The sequence below is a fragment of the Siphateles boraxobius genome, unplaced genomic scaffold, assembly GCF_051911475.1.
Source record: "Siphateles boraxobius isolate OS27281-9 unplaced genomic scaffold, OSU_SipBor_1 43, whole genome shotgun sequence".
Taxonomy (NCBI): domain Eukaryota; kingdom Metazoa; phylum Chordata; class Actinopteri; order Cypriniformes; family Leuciscidae; genus Siphateles; species Siphateles boraxobius.
In genome coordinates, this window is record NW_027509064.1 from 2,696,723 (window position 1) to 2,718,386 (window position 21,664).

At 38.1% G+C, this 21,664-nt stretch overlaps 1 protein-coding gene across 1 annotated transcript in view; it reads left to right on the forward strand.

Moving 5' to 3' along the window:
- The first annotated feature begins 7,551 nt into the window (after nt 1-7,551).
- Nucleotides 7,552-21,664, forward strand: part of serinc2 (serine incorporator 2) — a 30,740-nt gene continuing 16,627 nt past the window's right edge. Inside the window, exons 1-8 of the mRNA XM_077200090.1 lie at nt 7,552-7,728; nt 8,241-8,402; nt 9,047-9,234; nt 9,438-9,517; nt 10,186-10,323; nt 10,930-11,099; nt 11,283-11,373; nt 19,925-20,075. Of these exons, the coding sequence (XP_077056205.1) occupies nt 7,690-7,728; nt 8,241-8,402; nt 9,047-9,234; nt 9,438-9,517; nt 10,186-10,323; nt 10,930-11,099; nt 11,283-11,373; nt 19,925-20,075 (1,019 nt within the window). The 5' untranslated portion in view covers nt 7,552-7,689. The remainder of the gene's footprint in view (nt 7,729-8,240; nt 8,403-9,046; nt 9,235-9,437; nt 9,518-10,185; nt 10,324-10,929; nt 11,100-11,282; nt 11,374-19,924; nt 20,076-21,664) is intronic.

Sequence of the window (21,664 nt, forward strand, 5' to 3'; positions counted from 1 at the left end):
TTTATATATAACAGCAATAGAATAGCTTTACAGTCAACTGTTTTTTGTTTGTTTGTTTTTTTGCAGTATACTATCTTATATTAATAACCGTTAAAGCAAGACTATGTAAACAAAAAAACAGCCACTGTCCATCATGTTCTATAAGATCATTATGTTTGTAGCATGATCCAGGGGATTACCCATACAGAATTGTAATGTCAATATAAGTAAATTACATATATAAGCTAATGTCAGTGCCCATGTATGTCTGCTGCCTATATGAGAATATATGCAAAATTCATATAAAACACATAGACATATATGAAACAATATAGCAAAAATGGCCATTTTCATGTAAGTGCCATATATTTTCCCTTATAATAAATGTTAAATATATGTAGCCTTAGATGCATATGTATGCATATATGTACTTATTTCAATGCATCAGTATCACATGTATGTATGTTTACATATTCGTAAATATGTGGGAAACAAGTATGTATGTTACATATTTATACTTAATGTTGTCCATATATGCGAGAAATACTATAGCCTACTCTGTAATATATGCAGATACATGGTATCATATATACAGTAGATTAACTCAAATATCTTCTTCACATGTTTGGACACATAAATGTTCATATATGTTGCAGGCATAGGTTATATTGTGTTCTAAGATAAGTCAAATAATTGTATAGATACATGTCATGCTATTTAAAATATAACATATATTACATTACATTTTTGTATGGGTAAAAAGTACAAAATATATTTCAGGCCTAGTGAAGTTGGTAAGTAGCCTAATAAATGTGTAAAATTGCATTAAATGGAAATACTCAATAAAGTAAGAAAAAACTACCTCAAATGTGTATTTAATGATTGGATTACCTGTTATCTGTGCTGTTGTCCAGTAACTCCAGTTGGAATTTTCACCCCAAATGGCTGCCGCGCTACCGAAGCGCCACCTAGTGGCTGTTTCCAAAAAAGCATCAGAGTTTCGCCTCTTTTTCTTCTATACTCTTTGTTGCAATGGAACGTTCTATTGAGTTTTGCCTGGAGTCACGAGTCTGTGGTGCGACGACGTTGGAGTATGGAACGCGATCGGGGCCAATAGTCTTTAAACGAAACGCGTGAAATTTTACCGCGTCAACACGCACTGTTTGTCCGCGTCAACGCGGCAATTTTTTACTTGTTTCTTTTAAACGCGTAGACACAATCATTTTGGTTGTGTTAAGGCGTCAGTTGTCGTCGCGTTACTTTAGTGCGTGTAAAGATGCACAGTTTTACCATGTTAAGACGACCAATTTGAACGTGTTTCTTTAAGAGTAAAGTAAAGTTATAATGTATAGTGTATAGATTAAGTAAGTCAGGTGCTAATTATCCACATTATACAAATATAATAATGTATATGGGTTATTTGTTTTTGTTTTAAGTTATAATTTCCAAAAGTATTATAGGCTAACTTACAATAAATATAACTAAACACACACAAACACACACACACACACACACACACACACACACACACTCAAATGTATTCACTTTCACATAGCCTAATAATGTAACGCGGGCGCCCTTCATTGGGCGTGACGTCACGCCGGGCTCACTGGTAGGCTGCAGCAGTTGCCCGCAGGGCAGCCAATGAGCACGCGAGATGGCCTGCTCTAGGTCTGCTAGCTGCTGCACTGCGTTGACAATGAATACAACATTAAGGATAATTTTTTGGCTTCAATATCTCGAGAAGATGAATCTTTCCCCGTAGCGTAAGCTAAACTTACGCAATACGAGATAATTTACACAATAAGAGAACTTAATAAACAGGAGTAGGCCTTAATCTACTTAATCATGTTTTAAAAACACAGATTAAGTACAGATGACTAACAAACAGATTTCCAGATTTCTTTTCTTTTATTCCAAAGCTGATATGTGCAAATTTATTTTTGCTTGCATTAAAATAAATCTCTTGTTTTAGTTTTTTTATTGCTGTCTTTTTTGTTGCTTCCATTCATGCTTCTCAGTTCCATGCAATTTTAAGATTTTCTTGCTTCATTCCATACGCGACCTCTGTCACGTTTTGCAGTTTACATTTTTTTTCAAATTGCTAAGACACTAAAAGTGGAATTTGAGGTGAAACCATTCACTCATGTACCCAATCTTTAGACGAAGTCTGCAAAAAAACAAGAACATTATATGCTTTGCACTCAGTTTGCATTTGAAAAACAAACTTTTTGCAAAACTCTAAACACATGTCTCTACATTACACACATAATTCAAAACTAACAGCTCTTGTGTTTCATTTGGGAAACACTGCCTTTTAAATGCCACATTAATTTACTGATGGCCTACAGCCAATAATCATGTGGGAAAACACTTGTACATTAATTGATCACTTAGAAATCAAAACTCAGTTTTGAGAAAGAAAGAAATTATTTTTACTTATATTATTAAATTATTTTTTATTATTTTCAAGATATTTTGGACAATTTCATGCTCCCAACTTTGTGGGAACAGTTTTTAGATGGCCTCTTTCTGTTCTAACATGACTGCGCACCTGTCCTGACTTTGACCCGATAGAACACCTGTGGGATGAAGTAGAGCAAGACTGCGAGCCATCAGTAAGCGGGTGTGTGGTGGGTGTTCTGGCACAATATGGCTGCCATTGCATCATCCAGGTGCTGCACATTGGAGTCACTTTGGTGACTTTGGGTGTTCCTGTGCACCCAGGAACCCTGCATCTTCCCTTCTTGTAACACATTGTCCAATACATCTTTGAAAAGTACCACTTATCGCACAACGTTTCCCTGAGGCAACAAAAAGAAAAACTAATTTTGTGGACATGTAAAATAAAATAAAAACTTCATAAAATCTGCCAAATGGCTTCTCTACACCTTCATACACACACAAATATTTTTTTATATACAGTTCGTGTGAATTTAAATAAGATTAGGCTACTAAAGCAAATAATCTTGCTTTCTGGCACTCGCCCTCGACTACCGAAAACGCTCGGCTGTCTGAACGGAGGATTTAAGTTATTTTCTATCAACCTGTTTCTCTGGAATACTTTTGTTGTTCGTTTATTTTATTCTGAAGGTTTCTGTTGTAACCTCTGGACAGCATTTTCTGTTTATTAAAAGCTGTACTGCTGCATTTTGCTTTTGGGTCATCCTTCTCTCTTCATCACAAATATATTGCAGTAGGCCTAAGTTAGATTAAAATATAAAAGCTTAATAATTTTGCTATGTTCTTACACAAAGTAGCCTACTCATAAAATGTATTTTAATAGGAGCAACATAAGCATGTTTTCTTTAAATATACTAAAACTTCACTAAAAGTATGCTTGTGTTTAGCATATTTCTTAAAAACTAACTAAGCATATAATTATTACCAAAGCACTTGTAGTGCACTTTTTAGAAATATATTAAAAGTATGCTTGTGGTTATCATATTTCTTAAAAGTGTAACAAATTATATATTTATTACCAATGTAGGCTACTTATAGTGCAATTTTTAGAAATGTTAAAAGTATGCTTGTTTTAAATATATTTTTAGAATATATACTAAAGTACAATTATTTTAAAGTGTGTTAAAAGTTGTATTGTGAAAATAGGTAAAAGAATGACGCAAATATACTTGTATTTTATATAAAGATAGTAAGTTTTTTGATAGTAGGCTATATTTGCAATGTACTATTTAAAAAACGGAATATATTTCAAATACAATTAAGTATACTTTTTTTTTCCACTAGGGGAGCGTGTCCTATAGGCGGCTAAGGAGGCCGGGTCTTGAAAAAAAGCCTGTTGCTGTTGGAGAGAACTGGTAGTGGTAAAGAAAGGGTGTTAAAGTTAATACATTGAAGGACAGATTAAATACACATTTAAAGCCTATGTTTCCTAAACATTTTCATGAGGTTGAGATAACAGAAGTAAGAGTAAGCCACACCTACAGTTAGGTCAATACCTACTTGGACATTTTCTCATGATTTCTGTTATTTTGACTCTACTCCTGTACATAATTTGAAATTAAATGAGAACAAAAAATATCTATATCTATATACAAACCACTATTGTTATTCAAATTCCTATTCTTACACAACAACATTATGGAAGAAGCCGGATGATTATTTTGCCTATCCTACAAATTATGCAAATTAGGGAAAGGATAGTTTTATATTTTTATTGCATTATGATACCGTATAAAGCTCAGCCATACATTCTGCTTTTCTATGATGTTCCCGATTTTTTATACTGTCATAGAGGTGTAAATTCATTTTCACGTCTTAGCATTGAGATCTTATTTGTGGGGGTGCTTCTGTACTTATTTGCTTTATTCAGATGTATTTCTAATATTCTGACCATCTCGTGTATGTAAATAGGGTTGGCAAAAAAAAACTCTGAATACAATGTAGTGCAACATCACATTTAGGCCTAACTAGACCTCCGTATTAAATTTACACATTTCTGGCTGTTATACGTTAGTGAAGGGTTGGTCACGTAAGCTAACTGGAATTAACTATTATCTTCCAATAAACATTAACTAAAGTTGGCTACATAAATTACAACTACTGACTAGATTCATGAGAGGAGGGCTAATGCGTTCAAATGTAAAAAAAATACAGTAGCCTAATTTCATGAACTTACCAGCGAGCGTACTACTTCGGAAACACTGAAAATGAATGGGGTTCAGTGCTGGAACTATCAGTGTTTGCAACTATCGGGCTGCTCCACGCCACGCGTAATATGGCAAGCCGTTTAGCTTAAATTGTACCCAGCCTTACTCGTTGTAATTGCATTTTTACTAGTAAGAATTGAATTAGAGAGCTCTACAAATTAATTTTTACTAGTCATATGTCTCCATTGACTTCCATTCATTTTTAATTACAGAGCTCTCTAAGGGGGCTTTTACACTGGGCTCGTTTGTTGCGGTCCGAGCCCGAGCGCGATTGTTCCTGGCACCCCCGCAGCGTTGGTCTGGTTTCAACTTGATTCTATCGAACTCTGGTGCGTTTGCGTGCATATTACTTCATCGCAAACGTGCACGGCGCATGATAGAAAACACGACGCGGGTCAATATATTGTGTTTTTTATTAATTTGGTTTGGTGCTATGCATAGCTGAGTAAACAACATAGGTTTACTATATGTGGGTATGTGTGTGTGTGTGTGTGTGGCGCATAAGCTGTATTTCCGCTGCTTGCAAATTGACTCTTTTGAGGAGACAGTGGATTCCCATTAATGTGTTGCCCTGATTGCACGCACTATGCCCGAATACACTGCAGACTCACTCTTGCTCGTATCCAAGATAAATCTTCATTTTCTCTTAATTTTCGCGCTCTCGCGATGCAGCAGCGTGACGTCACGTGAAACCAACCTATTACAATTAGAGAGCTCTCTAATTCAGTTGTTACTAAGAATGCAATTGCAGAGCTCTTTAATTGAATTACAGAGCTCTGCAATTATACATATCTTTAATTGTTTTTTTACTAGTAACAATTCAATTAGAGCTCTGTAATTGCATTCTTACAAGTAAGAATTGAATTAGAGACCGCTCTAATTGTAATTCTTACTAGTAAGCATTGGATTAGAGAGCTCTCTGATTCAATAGAGATCGCTAAGACATGTGACCAACTGGGCGGCAACGTCATCAGAACGCAAAGAATTATATGTTTGGCCCGTTTACATGGGCTGGCATAGCAGGCTAGTGTTCTGGCCTATTTTTTTACGTTCTATGGTTCTGGCATGAAAAAAAAAATAGCGTGAAAACAGAATATAATCCTACAAAATGCAGCGGGCTAAAGAAAACATTGTCGGACCATACCAGAAAACTGTCGTCCGTTCAAAAGTATGCTAATGTTTTAAGCACCACACTCCTCGCTCTCTCTCATCTATCTGCATGCAGTCAGAATTCATGTCAAGATTGCAATGCATGCTGGAGTGTGTGTGTGTGTGTGAGAGAGAGAGAGAGAGAGAGAGAGAGAGAGAGAGAGAGAGAGAGAGAGAGAGAGAGAGAGAGAGAGAGAGACGCGATCGAACTGTGTGTTTGCGAGTTTGTGTGTGTGTGAGAGAGAGAGAGAGAGAGAGAGAGACGCGATCGAACTGTGTGTTTGCGAGTTTGTGTGTGTGTGAGAGAGAGACGCGATCGAACTGTGTGCGTGTGTTAAAGAGAGAGAGAGAGAGAGACGCGATCGAACTGTGTGCGTGTGTGAGAGAGAGAGAGAGAGAGAGAGAGAGAGAGAGAGAGAGAGAGAGAGAGAGAGAGAGAGAGAGAGAGAGAGACGCGATCGAACTGTGTGTGTGTGTGTGTGTGTGTGTGTGTGAGAGAGAGAGAGAGAGACGCGATCGAACTGTGTGTGTGTGTGAGAGAGAGAGAGAGAGGCGCGGGGCCGCGGGCGCGAATCGCGCGATCGAACAGTGGAAACATAAAAACATACTCCGTTATTTTGTTCATAGAGGTTATCATTAAAACTGCAAAGTGTTTACTTATATCTGTGTAACTTACACTCGCAATAAAACACAACATTGCGCTTTTGTCACACAACTCAAGCTGTAACCTACAACTGTCACCCAACCAAACACATACAGTTTTAAAAGCAACATATTTATCCAACCCCATTTCAAAAAAGTTTGTCATCTTTTGGACATTAATCATATTGCATTGGTTTTCATCTCTTTTTTTCAGAGCAGTTACATATTCTACATTGATTAAAAAAGAAAATCAAATGTGTTTTTAATGGTAGTATTATTTTATACGAAAATCAATTTATCATTCAGATGAGAATAAAGTTAGGGTTCATTAAAATTAAGGAAAACAAATATATTGATTCGTTCTTAAAGCATAATTCAGGTATTTAGCATTTTGAGTCTATTTTCTAGTTTGTTTTGGATGAACTAAGTTAGAGTGGTGGGTAGAATTTTGACGATGGTCCTGTCTCGACTTTTTGAATCTTTTAGAATCGCCTCTGACCGCTTCAGAGTGGCTGTCTACGAGCATACACAAACATGTCCTTAAAACAACCCTTAACGTTCGTTTTCAACACTGTGCAAGAAGGACTATTGCGGTTTATAACACAGCAGGTAGACGGCATCTTGAACACTGCGTTCTTCCCTCCATGCAATCAAGTCTGGCGCCTTCTGTTTGTGCCGCGGATTCCCAAAATGCTTTGCGTTCACCACTGGTAAAACGTCACGATGACGTCACATTAGCAATCTCTATTGTTACTAGTAATAATGCAATTAGCGAGCTCTCTAATTGTAATTCTTACTAGTAACAATTCAATTGTAGAGCTCTCTAATTGTAATTCTTACTAGTACGAATTAAATTAGAGAGCTCTGTAATTAAAAATGAATGGAAGTCAATGGAGACATATGACTAGTAAAAATGTATTTGTAGAGCTCTCTAATTGGAAGTAATCTTTCTAATAAGAATTGAATTAGAGAGCTCTGCAATTGTGATTCTAACTAGTAAGAATTGAATCAGAGAGCTCTCTAATTCAATTCTTAGTAGTAAAAATGCAATTACGACGAGTAAGGCTGGGTAAAATTTAAGCTAAAACGGCTTGCCATACGCGTTACTTCCGCGTTCCAAAGTTCCCATGGCAGTCTATGGGAGTGTCGTAACTCTGTTTTTCAACGGCTCTGTTTATAAGTGACCAGAATGAGGAGGAAAGATTGACTTCCGTGTTATTGCTTTAGTCTTTGTGTTTTCTCTGTCATCATGGGTGCGTGTATGGCCTTGTGTTCGCTGGCGAGCTGCGTAAGTCCAAAATATTGTTTTAAAATGGCTTAGCCTACTTTTTCTCTCACTTTATGTTTTCAAACTTCAACAGGTAACGTTATTGTAAAGTAAAGACCGCAACTTTTTCTTAAAAAACATTTGAAACTGTCTCCTTCATATAACTCCTAACAACTGTGTTTCGTTTACGTTAAACTATAAAGTTTTGAGAAAACAAAAGTAAATTACTGTATAGCCATAAGATGTTATCTTAAAACTAATCATGTTTAACTTTTCTTCACGAGTTTTTCGCCCACATTTGATTTTACACTTTCCTTTTCAGACTTAACATTTCCATTTTATAATATATATATATATATATATATATATATATATATATATATATATATATATATATATATATATATATATATATATATGTTTAACGTACAGACCCAAGCTACTCGTATAGTTGACATATAGTAGGTTGTTCCCCCTGTATGACAGGGAAATTAGTGTATTTGCTGTGTTGAGTGAGTGTTCTTGTCCTGTAGGCGTCCTGTCTGTGCGGCTCTGCGCCATGTCTTTTATCAGGATGTTGCCCTTCTACATACAACTCCACTGTGACCCGCCTGGCCTTCTCCTTTTTTCTGCTGCTGGGCACTATAGTGTCCATCATCATGATCCTGCCAGGCATGGAGACACAGCTAAAGAAGGTACACAGACCGCTGGTGTTGTTCTACCTGTAGTGCATGGGCTCACAGCATAGCTGGCCTACTCATGAGGATCCAAGTTTGAATCTGTCCTGATGATCCCACTTCCTCTCTCTGCATCCCAGTCCTAAAAAACAAAAACAATGAAAACATACAGACCAGTGCCAGAAATTGTTTTAGTAAAGGGCAATATTTTAAGATTTCTTCATTTGAACACAGGAATAAACACAATTATGTATGTTTATATTTTGATTTTTATTAAAAGACAGTTAATGATATTTTTGTTAGTTTTTTTATGTAAAAAAACTGTTATTTGGCTGGTTTGTTTGCCTTCTCTCATGCTATGCTTTAGTAGCTTTATGAAAACACAGCAAGCTTACGAGAGGCAGCTGAGACGTTCTGTTTGCAGTATTACTTTACAATTATTATTAGTATTACAATTTTGTGGGTTATACATTATTCATTATCTTAAATGTAAAATGATTTGTAAGATTTTTTTTATTTGTTGAGGATGTATAAACACCCACAGTATGTTGGATGTTAAAAACACATTCAGGATGTGATTAAAATACTTTCTTTGATCACTGTGTAAAACTGCAGAAATATATATATATATATTATTTATTTTTTTGTGAATTTATCAACAGATTCCTGGTTTTTGTGAAGGAGGCTCTTCTATACCAGGGATTGAAGGGAAGGTGAACTGTGAGATCATTGTTGGCTATAAGTCGGTCTACAGGATGTGCTTCGCCATGGCCTGTTTCTTCTTCCTCTTCTCCATCATCATGATCCGTGTGAGAAGCAGCAAGGATCCACGAGCTTCAATTCAAAACGGGTAGCCTATATTTTTCACTGTTTGCTGTTCCAGCTGGCATTCTCATAAAATCTTTACTAACTCAAATCTTTTCACTAACAGTTGTTGCCCTCTACTGTTGAAAGCTGTTTTTTTTTGTGTGAAATTTCTTTTTGCACAATAGTTTCTGTATTGAAAGCCTTACATAATGACTCATGCCAATGTGACTTTTTTTGTTTCTTCAGTTTCTGGTTCTTCAAGTTCTTGATTCTGGTAGCTCTTACTGTGGGAGCTTTCTTCATTCCAGACGGAGCATTCAACACAGGTAAGTAAGATGATAAATAAGAAAATAAAGACCATAGTTCAGTAATTAAATGGGGAAAAAAGGTTGTTGATGTTTTTAATATATTTTTTCTTATGGTAATTTTCACAAATATTTTTCCACTCATTACAGGTTATGTTAAATGGCCAGTGTGATCTTTGTGCGTCTATTCTATTGAAGATAAATCACTCTTTATTGTCATTTACAGCTACGTTGGTTCTTTTCAGTACTCATAGTTCCCATGCACAAATCGGTGGGCGGGGCTAAAGAGGCAATAATGTAGAAGTAGGCGTGTTTCTTCTGCAGGGGGCAGTCTGTCGTCACTTTTACGTTATAATGTGTCAAAATCCAAAACAAGTCGTTTTGTCTTGGTTTTAATAAATGCTATTTTTGGACTAACAAGGACATTTAGATTTCTGGAACTTACAGGATATATTTTTAGTACAATGACCTCTTATAGATCAAAAGCCCTAGGAAAATATGATTTCTCAATTCATGACACCTTAAAAAATCGTCTAGTTATGCTTAGCTGTAAAGAATTTATTTTAAAAAAGAATTGCTCTTTGTGAGTAAAATAAGTCACTTCAAGGTGGCATGAATAGCTGGTAAAGTCATGTCAGTTCATTGGGTCAAAAGGAATGGATGTAAAACCTACATTTTGTCCATTGCAGTGTGGTACTACTTTGGTGTGGTTGGGTCATTCATCTTCATTCTGATTCAGCTCATTCTGCTGGTGGATTTTGCTCACACCTGGAACCAAAAGTGGGTGGAGAACGCAGAGGACGGGAACCGTAAATGCTGGTATGCAGGTATGTTCAGCAAACATTGTTTCTGCATGACTAAGCTTTGAAACTGATGAAGGTAAAAGCTTAAAGCAGGTGAAACGGTAGAGTCACAAGCATTAAAAGCTATTCCGTCCTAACCAGCTGCAGAATTAAGAAGCAATGGACTTTTTTTCACAGACTATGATGATGCAATTCCACAGTTACGAACACATAAATCTAGAAAGGTGTTTTTTTACATTTTAATTTTTCATTTGATGTGTTTTATAGCACTATAGTTTGTGTTATATTACTTTGGCATTAAATTACAGAGAACTACTTAACACTGCAACATGAGTGTTTATAATACAACAGCTGAGGGAGTGACGGCTAATTTGACATCTTTCTTTATTATAACCAATGTAATAAGTCTCACTACTTTTTTTTTTTTTTTGCTCTTATGTAAAGTCATGGATGTTGTATCATAGTTTGCCTTTGGCTATTTGAGTAAATGAGAATGCAAAAATTATATTTGTTGTAGTTTCCGTTCACCACTATTGAAGTTTAGCCAACTATGACGACTTCCGCTTCGGAGAACCCTGGAAATGTGAATAATGACATATACATATTGACAGATGTGTGTTTTCTCCACAGCCCTGCTCTCTTTCACATTGGTGCACTATATCTGTGCCTTCGTTGCTGTGGTTTTGTTCTATGTATTCTACACACTGCCAGATGACTGCACTGAGCACAAAGTCTTCATCAGCCTCAACCTCATCTTTTGTATCATTGTGTCTGTGGTGGCCATCCTTCCAAAAGTTCAGGTCATTCTCTTACTCATTTGATCAATTTGTGCTCATTTGTTTTCTTGTTTTTCCTCTCTATCTTTATCACTCTTATGCAGCGCCAAGACTACGCTCATAAGGCTAAAGCTGCTCTGCTTTGGGGTGTTTTGTGGGAGTGTGTAGAATCAAAATGTGAACATTTGCATTGCATATGTGTTACAGGAATCTCAGCCGAGTTCTGGTCTGCTCCAGCCGTCTCTCATCTCTCTCTACACCATGTATCTCACATGGTCCGCTATGAGCAACAATCCCAGTAAGTCTCACAACCAGATCACATTTCCATACCAACATTAACCTCTTTAATGCTGTTTCACTTTAGTTGATTTTATAGATGTTTGGACTGAATTCCTAATTTAGTTTCTACTGTATGTTGACCCTTCTCTTTGAAAGAAAGTTTCAGAAAAACACTGTCTGGTGTTTGCATGTACAATAAAAAGCTAATGAATTAAGAATTTGACATTAAGGTGATTTACATAAAGTGAAATCAGATCCAAAAAAATAGGTTTGATTTATCAGGTTTTGTTTAAACGTTTTAGAACAATGATATATGGTGGTTACATAAGTTAAAATAAATTATGTTTTAATCGCTGTGATGTTCAGCATCTATTCACATTTTTTGGTTACACTTTATTTTAAGATGTCATTGTTACAGTGTAATTATATAATTAAGTACTGAGTAACATTAAGCAACTACATGTACTTACTATAGGATTAGGGTAGGATTAGGATTTGGTTGAGGGTTAGTTGCATGTAATTTTGCATCATTTACTGTTATTACTATGGTAATTACATGTAACATATGTAACAAGAACACTGTAAAATAAAGTGTTACCCATATTTTCAAGAAAGTCCCACCTACATTTTATCAGCATGTTACTGTTACCAGAAGGGGAGACAACATTTTAGACCATGTATACACAAATGTACAGGGTGCTTATAGAGCCTTGCCCCACCTGGTTATTTCTGACCATTCTTCTGTTATACTAGTGCCCTCTTATCAACCACTTCTGAAACAGGAGAAAACTGTTTCCAAAGTCACCAGAAGATGGCCAGAGGGAGCCATATCAGCTCTGGAGGACTGTTTTTTTTTTTTTTTTGCACCAATTGTATGTGTTCAAAGAGGCTGCCACATCTGATGTAACGTGTAACAGATGATTTCCATTACACGAGAGTAGATGTTAAAATTCATGCTGATTTGTACTCGGCTTTCGCCAAGATACTGTAGCTTTACAGTAACCTATGCTTCTCCATCCATTTACGCTTCTTTCCATCTGGTGACGTGAATCTCCTTCTGTCTGGTGTTAATAGCTGCAGTGTATTTGCGCGTCAGCACACACAACGGCTGCAACCACAGTGCGGTCCCCCCATAACAACCCTCTGGATTGAGCGGAGTAGGGAACATCTCTAGGGTCTTCAAGTGGGCACCTTCCATCCTCAGTGTTTCGTCGACTAGCCCACGACACCTCAAGAGGGCTCGACAGTGACTCTGGCGTCCCAGAGTCACCCCCCTCCGTCCCCCACTCAACTCAGCCCAGCTTACTGACCTCTACTTCCCTCTTGAGGTTGAGACCTAACCACAATCTCACAATCTCTCCGCAACCCAACCATACGTGCCAACCCGTTTGACTAAGGCTGTCGAGCCCCACTGGTGCGTGAATATGCAGTTTCAGTGGCAACGGTTCCGTATGGCATGCCACCTACCGCAAAACACAATATCTGCCCAACCACCCGTCATTCACGCAATATACACAGGAACGTAATGACTGTAAATACTATACAACCTATACAAATAAACCAACAGACTCTTCAAGTTTTCAAGAATTCTACGAATCTTTTAGAATTTTAGAATCTTTCCGTCTCAACCACAGCCAGTTGCTGGTCCTTTCTGCTGCTTCAGATAAGTTCTTTACTGTGCGACGCAACTCTTGACCACTGAATCCAACATCTCTGAGGAACCGGGTTGTAGAGTGTGCCACAAAACCTCGACAACCCACTTCCACTGGATAAACCTGGACTCTCCATCATCGCTGTTCTGCTTCAGTGGCCAGATGAGCATACCGCAATTTCTTCCTCTCATATGCCTCATCTACAGCATCCTCCCATGGCACTGTTAACTCTATCAGTTGAACAATGGATGCTGATCCAGACCACAAAACAATGTCTGTTCGTAGGTTAGTGGTGGCAATCTCAGGTGGAAAAATAAGCCGTTGATCAAGATCAGCCAGCATCTTCCAGTCCCTAGCAGCTATCAGTTGTCCTGGGCGAGAATTGGTGTTAGCACCTTTTCCTGGTGGTTGCTCGCCTGGGCGGAGGAATATTGTCTTCTGCGTGTAATGTTTTGCTAGAACAGGTGGCAACTTATTGGTCATACTACGCTTGCCTTCCAATGCTAAAGCCAAACATCGCAATACTTGGTCATGGCGCCAAGTAAACTGACCTTGGCTAAGAGCCACCTTACATCCTGTCAAAATGTGCCTTAATGTGGCAGGTGATGAACACAAAGGACAAGAGGGATCCTCTCCTACCCAGAGGTTTAGGTTCTGCGGTGATGGGAGACCATCATATGTTGACCTAATAAGGAAACTGATCCTACTCTCTTCCATTGACCAAAGGTCTTGCCAGCCCATTTTGCGTTGTTCCACACTCACCCATCTCATCCACTCTCCCTGCTTGGCCTGGGAAATGGCCTTTATACATCTCATCCTCTCCTCCTGCTTTCGCACCTCGTTGACTACCAGCTTCCTCCTTTGAGCTGGGCCTGCCTTGTGCCATTTAGGAGGAGCTAAACCTGACCCAAAACCCACTCTTCCATGCTGTACCTGTCCCACGATATCCCCAATTTGAAGGTCAGCCTTTGCCTCTACTACAGATTTCTTTGCTGACCACTTTCTACCAGTTTTTACCACAGGTGCTGCCTCCCTTACACATTTGTCACGTGACTCTGCTAAAGTCATTTCCAGTCTGACCTTGGCACACTTAAACTCCTCGGTTAAAGCAGAGACTGGCAGATGCAATACTCCTTTACTATAAAGTCCCACTCTGCTGAGGCAGCGTGGAACTCCCAACCATTTCCTGATGTATGAACTTATTAACGCTTCCAGCTTATCCACTGTTGTCAAAGAAACCTCGTACACAGTCAGTGGCCACAGCAACCTTGGCAGTAGACCAAAATGAAAGCACCAGAGTTTAAGTTTGCCTGGTAGAGCACAGCTGTTTATGCTCTTCAACCCTTCCACTGCTTGTCGTCTAACTTCTCCCACTCGAACTGTGTCCTTTAGATCCCCATCGTACCATCTCCCTAGAGTCTTCACTGGCTTCTGAGAAACTGTTGGTATTGCCTCACCATTAATGAATAATATTTTATCTACTACCTTGCCTTTAACTATTGAGATGCTCCTTGATTTAGAGGGCTTAAATTGCATTCGTGCCCATTCAATATTATCTGTTAACTTCCCCAATAACCGATTAGTGCAGGCTACCGTTGTTGTCATGGTTGTCATGTCATACATGTATGCTCTGATTGGTGGTAGTCGCATCCCAGAAGCCAAGCGCTCTCCTCCTACTACCCATATGATACCCTAATGATTACTTCCATTGCCATGGTAAAAGCCAGTGGAGAAATGGTGCATCCTGCCATTAATCCAACCTCTAAGCATTGCCATGTAGTGCTGAATTCTGGAGTTGAGAAACTAAATTGCAAATCTCCAAAATAGGCTTTCACTAAATTTGTTATCGACATCGGTACCCTGAAAAAATCAAATGATGCCCAAAGAAGCTCATGTGGCACTGAACCATATGCATTAGCCAAATCCAGTTATGTCACGTGGAGCTCCTTCCTCTCCTTTTTAGCTGATTGAATTTGTTGCCAGATAACACTATGTTCTAAGCATCCTGAGAATCCTGGAATGCCCACTTTTTGAACTGAAGTGTCAATGAAGCCATTCTTTAATAGGTAGGTTGACAGTCTCTGAGCAATAATGCTGAAGCAAATTTTGCCTTCGACGTTTAATAGTGAAATAGGGCGAAACTGACTGATGCTTGTAGCATCTTTTTCTTTGGGTATAAAGACTCCCCCTGCTCGGCGCCATGCTCTAGGTACAACCTGCTTTTCCCAAGCCACTTTTATCAAATGAAGCATATTCTTCAATATCTTATCACACCATCAACAAATGTGTAGATGATGTTGCTCCCTCCAGGAAAATAACAGATCCCCCAAACCAGAAACCTTGGTTTAATGCAGATGTCTGCTCCCTCATCAAACTATGAGATGCTGCTTTCAGGGAAGGTGACAAAGCATCATTGAAGGAAGCGAAGCAAGAACCAGCCTCACTGCTGGAATAAAAAGAGCCATCATCCCACCCACACTGGACCCCTTACAGTTTGTTTACTGACCCAATCGCTCTACTGCAGTTGCCATCTTATATGTCATCCACCTGGCTCTTTCACATCTGGAACACAAGAATACGAGTATGTCAGAATGCTTTTCATCGTTTCATTCAGTTCAGCATTTAATACTAATCTGCCACCGACACTCATCAGTAAACTCTTTTAAATCTGACTTAACGCCACACTCTGCAACTGGGTTCTGCTCTTCCTCACTTTAACAGAACTCGGGTACTAAAGATCCACGAGAATACATCACACTCTCTCACTCTGAACACCGGAGCACTTCAGGGCTGTGTTCCCAGCCCATTACTGTTCACACTACTCACCCATGACTGTATTGCTCAGCATCAGAACAATCACATCATCAAGTTTGCTGACGATACAACAGTGGTGGGCCTAATCTCACATAACGAGACCGAGTACAGAGAGGAGGTAAGAGACCTTCAGCCGTGGTGCACAGACAACAATCTGTCCCTTAACTTCAAGAAGACGAAGGAAGTGATTGTAGACTTCAGGAAATCTGCGATTTACCCTCCACTGCACATTAACGGAGCGGCGTTGGAAAGTTCTTGGAGGTTCACATAACTAATGATTTCTCCTGGAATCAGAACACCACTTCCCAGGTGAAGTAGGCCCAATAACATCTACACTTCCTGAGAAGGCTTAAAAAAAGCTGACACAAGTAAGAATTTTTTTTACAGACATAAACTTTTACAGATGTGTATTGGAGAGCATCTTGACCAATTACATCACAGTCTGGTTTGGCAGCTGTTCTGCCGCTGACAAGCGGGCCCTACAGAGGGTGGTAAAGTCTTCCTAGAACATCGTTGTGTCCAGACTTCCATCTATGGAGGACATAAACGAAGTCCGGTACATTAAGAGAGCAACCAGAATTGTAAGGGACAGTACCCATCCCTCTGCTGGATTGTTATGCCCACTGCCATCTGGAAGAAGATTCAGAAGTGCCTGAGCACGGACCATGAGACTGAAGAACAACTCTTGCCCCCAGACGATCAGGTTACTTAACAGCGCTGGCCATAAGGAGAGAAATTACAATAAAAATACTTGATCTTGAACTTAAGTCTGACGTCACGTGTCACCGTTTTTGGGTTCAAACGCTCTATCAGATGCAAAAACCAAACAACATATGGTACTAATTAGAGCCCGACCGATATGGATTTTTGGGGGCCGATACCGATATTAGGGAGTAAAAAAAGACCGATGCCGATATATCGGCCGATATTATTTATGTGTATATTATAATACAGTAGCAATATTATTTATGTGTATTATAGTACAGTATACCAGTCAAAAGTTTGGACACTTTCCTATTGGTGTGTACAAACTTTTGATGGGTACTTTACACAGTAGCTATAAACAGAATAAATATATTTTATAAACACGTTTTGCAATGATCACTCAAATGTGGTAATCATACACTTGTGTGACACAGATATGTAATGGAGGCAGGGGGAATGATAGAATGAGAATTATACAGTTGAGCTGTAACCAAACTAGTTTGCATTGCATGTTATATTATATTATATTATATTCTAAATACTGTTGCATAATCTTCACTAACGACGACTTTGTCTTTTAATTTAGTCATAACTTGTATCAATAAATATATAAAAAGTGTCACTGACAAAACCTTATTATCTTCTATTTTTACTCTTAATTCCTCTAATCTCTACCAGTGGAGGAAGAACTCAGATCTTTTTACTAGAGTAAAATGAATAATATCATAATGAAAACGTTTTTAATTACATATGTACAGTACTTTTATACTATTTTAAATAATTAGTAAGCAAAATGTACTAAACGTGAAACTAGGCTACTCTTAATGCAAAATGGCCCTATATAAAGTGTTATAATTATATACATTTTTGGAATATTGCTTGATGTTGTAGCGTAGCGTTATCAGGCAGAATGAGCTTTAACACGGTGTCTACACCGGACGCGGCCGTTACTGCTCGCGTCGCAACAGCTGTTTACCCTAGACAAAGCAGAATCAGTTTACTGTCGGAGATCGCTCGCGCCACGCATTTTAATCAATGTTTCATCAACCAATTGCCTTAATAAATAAGAAGGCCTAAATATAGCAGACAATATAATCAGGACTTCTCAGCTGCGCGCTTGCAATAGTCACAAGCTCACACAATACGTGACAGAGGCTTGTAGCAGAGAAATCAATTCTGTGAATTACACTGCGCAAATCACAAGTGGGCTACTACCCACCGGATGAAGAAGGGTTGGCTCTCAGTCTCCACAGGCTACATAAAATATTCATTTTATTTTATTTTTCGTGTTTGCATTTATGAGGAAAAAACAATGTTACAGACGCGACAGTTCAGCACTACGGACGTGAGCGCTCTGAAAGCGGCACTAATGCTTTGAAACTTTCACATAGACATCAAACAGAAAGCACAAAACCTTTCGTTTCAAAGTGAATTTCGTTTTGTATTAATTGTATCTTAATTTTAATCAATGTTTCATCAGCCATTTGCCTGGATTTAATTTATAAGAAGTAAATTTAGCAGACGATAGATAATCTCGACACGGAGGCGCCTGCGGGTGAACTGGAGCTCGTCTCATGAACCGAAACTCAGCGTATAGACCTGAGAATTGAAATATATCTATATTGAGATGTCTACTTTTAAACAGAACAATTCAAAACGAAAGACAGACAGACTCATGTAATCGTATGAAATGTGCATTTCTCTCTGGCGCGCGCTCACTGAAGATCGCGAGTCAGCATCGTCAACTTCATCTTTGGCTGACACTGACTGAAAACACTTGTTTATTAATAAACAATTAAAATGTCTCCTTGCTATATTTGTTGTATTCATAATCATTATTTTTGCCAGTTCTTGTGACAGCTTTTAGGTGCTTTATTGGCAGCGCCACCCTTACATGAATCAACGTACCCGCATTTTTTAAAATATTCATTTATCGGCCATTATAAATGCCGATACCGATAGTTAGGAAAATGCCTAAAATCGGCCGATAATATCGGCCCGCCGATATATCGGTCGGGCTCTAGTACTAATATACTCTCACGCAGAGCTGTAAATTACAGAAAAATCATGTTCCTAAACTTTGTCCAATTCCGAAATACCAGATGGCCAAGCAGTGATCCAGATATGTTATGTATTGTTAAAATATTGGTGTCTGGGTTGCCATGAGTCCAGAGACTGTAATGTACACTGTGAGTTTATAAAAGCTTTCCTTAAATGTGTAATACGAATAAATCGTTCAAATAAACAGCTGATTCTCACTTGAAACGAGTGAAGGCTTGGCCCCGGCAATAGTAATCCGTCCATGACTTTTAAACTGATAAAGTGGACAGGAAGCAATGTGGGAGAGAGAAGCAGACAACTCATTTGTCTAATATATTTTTTATATATTTTCGTAATATATTTCTGCTGTTTTGCTAATTTACACCTCCTGTTAACTTCAACCACACAACCTCTCTTTAAAAATGTGAAAAATGAATGACAAGCAAAGAGAGCGAGTAATAGGCCATATCGGAGACAATTATTTCTCGCAACACCTATTTCAGTGAGTGTTTTGCAGAAACTAATTTTATGTACATTTCCATTCTAAAGTTTGGGATTGGTAAGAATTTTTTAGGAAGAAGTCTCTTCATCAGCAAGGCTGCATTTATTTGATCGAAAATACAGTAAAAACAGTATTATTGCAAAATACAATTACGATTTCAAAAAAAGTTTTCTATTTTTATGTATTTTTAAAATTGTATTTATTGTTGTGAAGACAAAGCTGATTTGTCAGCATCATTACTCTCCAGTCTTCCATTTCACATGATCATTCTAATACACTGTGAACTGTAATACATTATTTTGAATTCCGTGTTTCTTAAAGTTCAAAAGAGCTGCATTTAAAAAACAAATAGAAATCTATTGTAACATTCTAACAGTTTTGATCTGATAAATGCTTCCTTGCTGAATGAAAGCAATAATTTCAAGCAATAAAAAAAAAAGTTTCTGGCCTCAAACCTTTGACCAGTAGTTTAGCCTATATCATTGTCTGATGGTCTCTTAATAATCGGTTTCTCACACTACATGATTCCATTACCAAAGATAGAAATCACATGCTTATAAAAGCTATACCAGAACAAAGGAATTCTTGGAAAGACATCGGAAAATTCCAAATGCCAGTTGTTTGTTTACATAAGTGAATGCTGGGAAATAAGGCATAAATATGTAATAGGCTTTAATGCAATTGAACTTCGCCAATTATTGGCCCTCGATCATTAACTCAGAATTATTGCATTATAGCCCAGTTAGCATGTGTAAAATGAATAACAGAATCAGTATCTATTTTAGAGTATTGCTGTATGCTGAAGTTTCCTCATAAATAAACATGAATGACACATCTCTTTTTCTCTCTGTGCACAGATCGGAAGTGCAACCCCAGTCTGTTGAGTCTAGTCAATGGCGGGCCAACGGCACCCACTCCCACCAGTGCCCCCGGTATCCATGCACAGTGGTGGGATGCTCAGAGCATTGTGGGTTTGGTCATCTTCCTCCTGTGCACACTGTATGCCAGGTGAGCTTATAACAATCATCCTTATCACTGCTGTCAACAGACAAGGACTATTTAATATAATTAGTTAAATGAGAACTAGTGATGCTGAGCAGTACATCTAATATAAAATAAAATAAAATAAAAAAATGTAACCCTTTGATTGTATTCAAATAAATATATGTATTGTATCATTTGCCTTCAAATCGCTTAAAAATTATTAAAAATAAATTATAATCAAAGCATGGAAAAAACATCTTTATCTTAATGCCCTCAAGCTCATTTGTCTACTGATAGGATTTGTAGGAAATGCAATGTCCAAATGAAAAGCACATTGAAATCATTGCTATATTCATGATTGTGACGGGGCGCATAGCTATCGTCACGGCAGCGATATGCTGTCTATTCTAGTACACAAAGACTTGAGTGCATATGTGACCTGTATGTATTTGTCAAGCACATTAATGTCTTCTGTTAATCTTTATACTGTTACAAATCAGCGGTTAATCTAGCCTTTCACTACAAAATCTCATATATCCCGTAGATTTTGTGTGCACACTTTTAACAGCTAATACTGCGGTGATTTATATGCTATAGCTACTTCTATCAATACATATCTGGCTGTTTTAAAGAAAATCATGTCAATTACGTTACAGTCATAATCAGTTATAATAATCATGCAACACATGTTTTCAGTATGTATCCGTTTATTTAGTTTAAGAGAAACATAGCTTGGACATCCATCTTTGTCGTACTGGCGTCTCCGGTTTGTTTGGGTAAAGGAAAATTTGCCGCGATTGTGGGGTTTAAATGACGCTATGACTTCCGGGTCAATAGCAAATGACCTGCAGTTTGAGTTATTTATTTGAAGTTGTTAAATATGACTTGTTGCTTGTCAATTGTTAGCTGAAAATGTAGAAATAGCATTCTATAATTTTCTAGTTTAATAGTAGTATTTCAGCTGTTTTTAAGCATTTATGTATTTGTCATCTGAACCACCCCTGCACTATAATCACGTGTTGGTATGTTCCAATTCCAGGGGTGACCTCAGGCCTATAAAGTCTAGTATTGTCATTCTGTCGGGAGGAGCGTGACTGAGAAGACATGCGTCTGTCTTTGCTCTAATTATAGTGACTTGTGTTAAGGTCAATTTTCAAACAACTGTAAACATTTAATTGTTGTTGTTTTTTTTGTTTTTTTGACTCTTATGTCAATTTACTTTATTTAATAAACAGTTTTTTTTGTTTGTTAATTTTTTATTGCCTGTAATTGGCCTTAACTGGGAAAAATAAAAAGATCCCATCTGAACAAATTCATCCAACCTCTCCTGAGTGCTTTCATCTGCTCACGACAATTCAGTCACGTCTACCCATAACATTTGGTGGCAGCGGTTTCCGGGTAAACAGTGTCTGAGCAGCACTCGGGGAGTTAAGATGGACAATCAAGGCAGAGGTACGGCACCCCCTAGAGATGGCTCAGCTATGGGTACAAATCCTAAGTCCACAGAGTCATCCAGGCATCCCACTCTGGGGGTCAAAGACAGGACAGATCGCTTGGAGAGGATGGTGAGAACGATGGTGGAGTCTCAGCGGCACCAGCAGGACCAGATAGAG